The 3,333-nt window shown below is 59.9% G+C and overlaps 1 protein-coding gene across 1 annotated transcript in view; it reads left to right on the forward strand.

The window, feature by feature from the left end:
- The window catches only part of CCDC157 (coiled-coil domain containing 157), a gene marked incomplete at both ends in the record, with an annotated part of 5,131 nt that extends 2,079 nt beyond the window's left edge, over positions 1–3,052 (forward strand). The window contains 8 exon segments of the mRNA XM_009080365.1: positions 164–682; positions 990–1,067; positions 1,200–1,395; positions 1,460–1,631; positions 2,060–2,228; positions 2,584–2,723; positions 2,991–3,007; positions 3,009–3,052. Of these exon segments, the coding sequence (XP_009078613.1) occupies positions 164–682; positions 990–1,067; positions 1,200–1,395; positions 1,460–1,631; positions 2,060–2,228; positions 2,584–2,723; positions 2,991–3,007; positions 3,009–3,052 (1,335 nt within the window).
- Positions 3,053–3,333: the final 281 nt, after the last annotated feature.

A 3,333-nucleotide genomic window follows, 5' to 3' on the forward strand; every position in this document is an offset into this window, starting at 1 on the left:
AAGGAGATTTCCACACAGCAATCTGCTCCCCACTCCACTCCCCAGGCTGGAAAGCCTGAGAAGGAGCACCCAAAATGCTGCTCTCCAGATGTTTTGGAGAGATCTGCCCCAGAAGCTGCCCAGGCCAATTCTGTGTGCCAATCACCGAGTGTCTGTGCTCCAGGCAGCAGCTCCCAGCCCAGGGCTGCCCCCAGCCTGGACCAGGGCACCCAGACCGTCCCCCCAGCGTCACCTGTGGGCTCATGTGACATGTGCAGCAGTGCCCAGGCCAGCCTGCGTGAGGTGGGCAGAGCCATCACCAGCATCTGCCAGAGCCAGAACATCCCCTCGGCACTCAGCAAATTCCAGGAGGTGCTGGAGGACAACACGGGGAGAAGGAGCCTCTCCACAATGGACATGAGCTCTTGGGCCTCGGAGCAGAGCAAGGATCTCTCCCAGATCCACGAGCACCTCCAGGGGCTGCTGCAGCAGGTGAATCCGGTGAAGGCAGAGCTGGAAGAGCTGCGGAAACAGAAGGAAGAGCTCCAGAAGCAGGTTGAGGACTTTTCCCAGAGGCTGCAGGCAGAGAAGGAGACCCAAGTGCAGCAGCAGAGGAAAGCTGAGCAGAGCCTGAAGGCCAAGGACAAAGAGCATTCGGAGGCTGTGGCCAGGCTGGAGCAGGACAAGAATGACCTGTGGAGAGGTACAGAGCTGTTCCCAGCATCTCCTCCTAGCCTGGGGGTGTTTGCAGGAGAAGCAGAGTTCATGGGCAAATTTTGCTCCCCCCTCCACAAGCAGGGCTTTTGCCATGGATTTTTGTAGGCACTTGAGTTTTCCCTGCTGTGAGGCCAATCCCAGGCAGTGGGAGCTGGTTGTCCACATCCTGACACTGCCTCCTCCCTGCCGCAGCGCAGCACGACACAATCACTCGATGAAAATGCTTTGGTGTGGCTGTTTGCTGCTTCATTTTAGGGCTTTTTTGGATAAGAGGTTTTTCTGTGCTGATTTAGGAGTTGCTCTGCTGGAAGAGACACTCTCTGTCCTAAAGGAGGAGCTGGTGGCAAAGCAGGCGGCTGTGCAGGAGCTAGGTAAGGCCCCCCTGGGCTCACCACCCTCACAGGGAAGAATTCCTTCCCAATATCCCATCTATCCATGCTCTCTGGCAGTGGGAAGCCATTCCCCCTTGCCCAGCCTGACACACAGCCAGTGTGTCTCCCCAGAGCTCACCAAGACCACCTTGCTGGAGGAGGTAAGGACCACGGCAGTGGCCCAGAGCCAGGTGCTGGAGCTGGAGGAGAAGGTGCAGGTGCTCACAGACCAGCGGGACAGCCTGAGTCAGGAGCTGAGTGCCACCAGCACCCAGCTGGAGAATGAGAAGTTCAGAGTGGAGAGCATGCTGCAGCACGAGGAGGTACGGCTGGCTTGGGAGCTGCTGCACTGCTGCCCGCTGTCAGGGAGTGGGTGCCACAGCCTCACACAGGCTCACCCTGCAGGCCAAGCAGAGGGTCCTGCAGCAGCAGCTGGACAGCCTGGACCAGGAGCGTGAGGAGCTGCAGGCCAGCCTGGCAGAGGCTAAGGAGGACAAGGCCCGGCTGGAGGAGCAGCTGGAGCAGAGCCGGGAGCAGAGCTGGAAACAGCTCCGGGTGCAGCAGGTGAGTGTTGACACCTGCTCCCCTGTCCCACACCCACAGTTAGTTTTCCCAGGACAGGCACTCTAGGACTCAGGGTGGCATTGCCACGTGACCGTTTCCTCCCAGCACTCCCAGGGGAAGAGCCCTCTCCCTTAGCTCCATGCAGACAGGTCTCCACTGGTTTTCCCCACTGCCAGCACAGCAGGAAGGAACACCTCAGGCTGCTCCCAGCATGCCTGTTCCTGGACATGCTCTGTATTTCATGGTCAGTGCTGCTGCTTCCAGCTCACACAGGGACCTTAGAGCTGAGACCATGTGCATAGTTCCTGTCCACTTCCCATTGCCATGGGATGTCCTTATCATATGAGGAAAGGGAGGGAGTTTTCCATTCGGGTCCAAGTGCTCCCATGGGATTGCTCACCCAGCAAACCTCCCACGGTGCCATGCAGGAGCTGCTGGACACGCTGCGGCAGGAGAAGCTGGTCCTGGAGCAGTCCATCCTGGAGCTGCAGGCGAACACGTCCCAGCTGGAGAAGGAGGCACAGGAGCTGAGGGAGCGGGAGAGGCTCCTGGTGTTCTTCCCTGAGCTCCACGTCCCCATTGAGACGCAGTGTGAGGGTAATGGAGTGGGTGAGAGCACAGTGAGCTTGTGCTCAGGAGATCCTGCCTACCCTGGACATGCCATTTGTCCCACTGATACCCAGAAAGGGCTCAGGCCCTGGGCTGTGCTAAGCTGTGACCATCCCAGTGTACTTCCCTGTATGGGTGCTGTGCATCGCACCTCCAGGCTGGGAAATACAGCAGGACCAGGGCATGGCAGAGCTTTGTTTGCCCACAGGGTTTGGAGTCCCAGCTGCCAGCTCCCAGGCTGTGCAGGTGCTCCCGGGCTGGGGCAGGCTCCAGTCCTCAGGAGGGGTGCCTGCACCTCTGAGCAGGCTGCAGCAGGCTGAGCTCCACTGGATTTTGTTTGCAGGCACTGGGAGCTTGACAGAGGACATGGAGAAGCAGCTCCAGGCCAACAGCATCCGGATCAGTGTGCTGGAGCAGGAGAACGCACGGCTTGAGGCTGTGCTGGCCAAGCTGAAGGTGGCTGCAGAGCAGGGTGTGCTGAAGGTGAGCTAGGTGCCCTCAAAACCACCCCATGGCCCCTGGCACTGTCCCACATGCTCTGGGGACACCAGAAGGGTCAGGCCTGGGCTCCTCATGCTGCTGGGAGTTTACACGGGTTTAACTGATGTTGGCTGAGGTGCCCAAGGGCTGGTTCCAACTCCTTTACATCACTGTGGCCACCAGCTCAGTGGTGACATCCACCAGGTCGAGAGGCTGAGGGCTGTGAACACTGCAGGGCAGGGAGACTTTAGCCCCTCTTCCCTTCTCCAGCTTGTCCCACAGGCCCAGTTGGAGCCCCAGCTCTGCAGGGAGGCCAGCAGGCAGGACTCAAGGTGAGTAGGAACCCAGAGGAAGGAGCTGGGGGAGCTTTCCTCTTCTTCCTCCCCTCTGACTACTCCCAACCCTGCAGGTGGCCCAGCACTGAAGGCAGCATGGACAGCGGGGACAGCACGGCGACACGGGACAAGGCCTGGCAGAGAGCTCTCAGCAGACACCGCTCGAAGCCACCCCGGGCCAGACCCTGCCTGCCTCTGCAGGTGGGACACCTGGGGTTCCCCCCCACTGCCCACCACACCAGGGGCCGCCGCAAATAAACACTGAAGAGTCTAAGCAG

This window comes from Acanthisitta chloris, unplaced genomic scaffold (assembly GCF_000695815.1).
Source record: "Acanthisitta chloris isolate BGI_N310 unplaced genomic scaffold, ASM69581v1 scaffold26138, whole genome shotgun sequence".
Classification (NCBI taxonomy): domain Eukaryota; kingdom Metazoa; phylum Chordata; class Aves; order Passeriformes; family Acanthisittidae; genus Acanthisitta; species Acanthisitta chloris.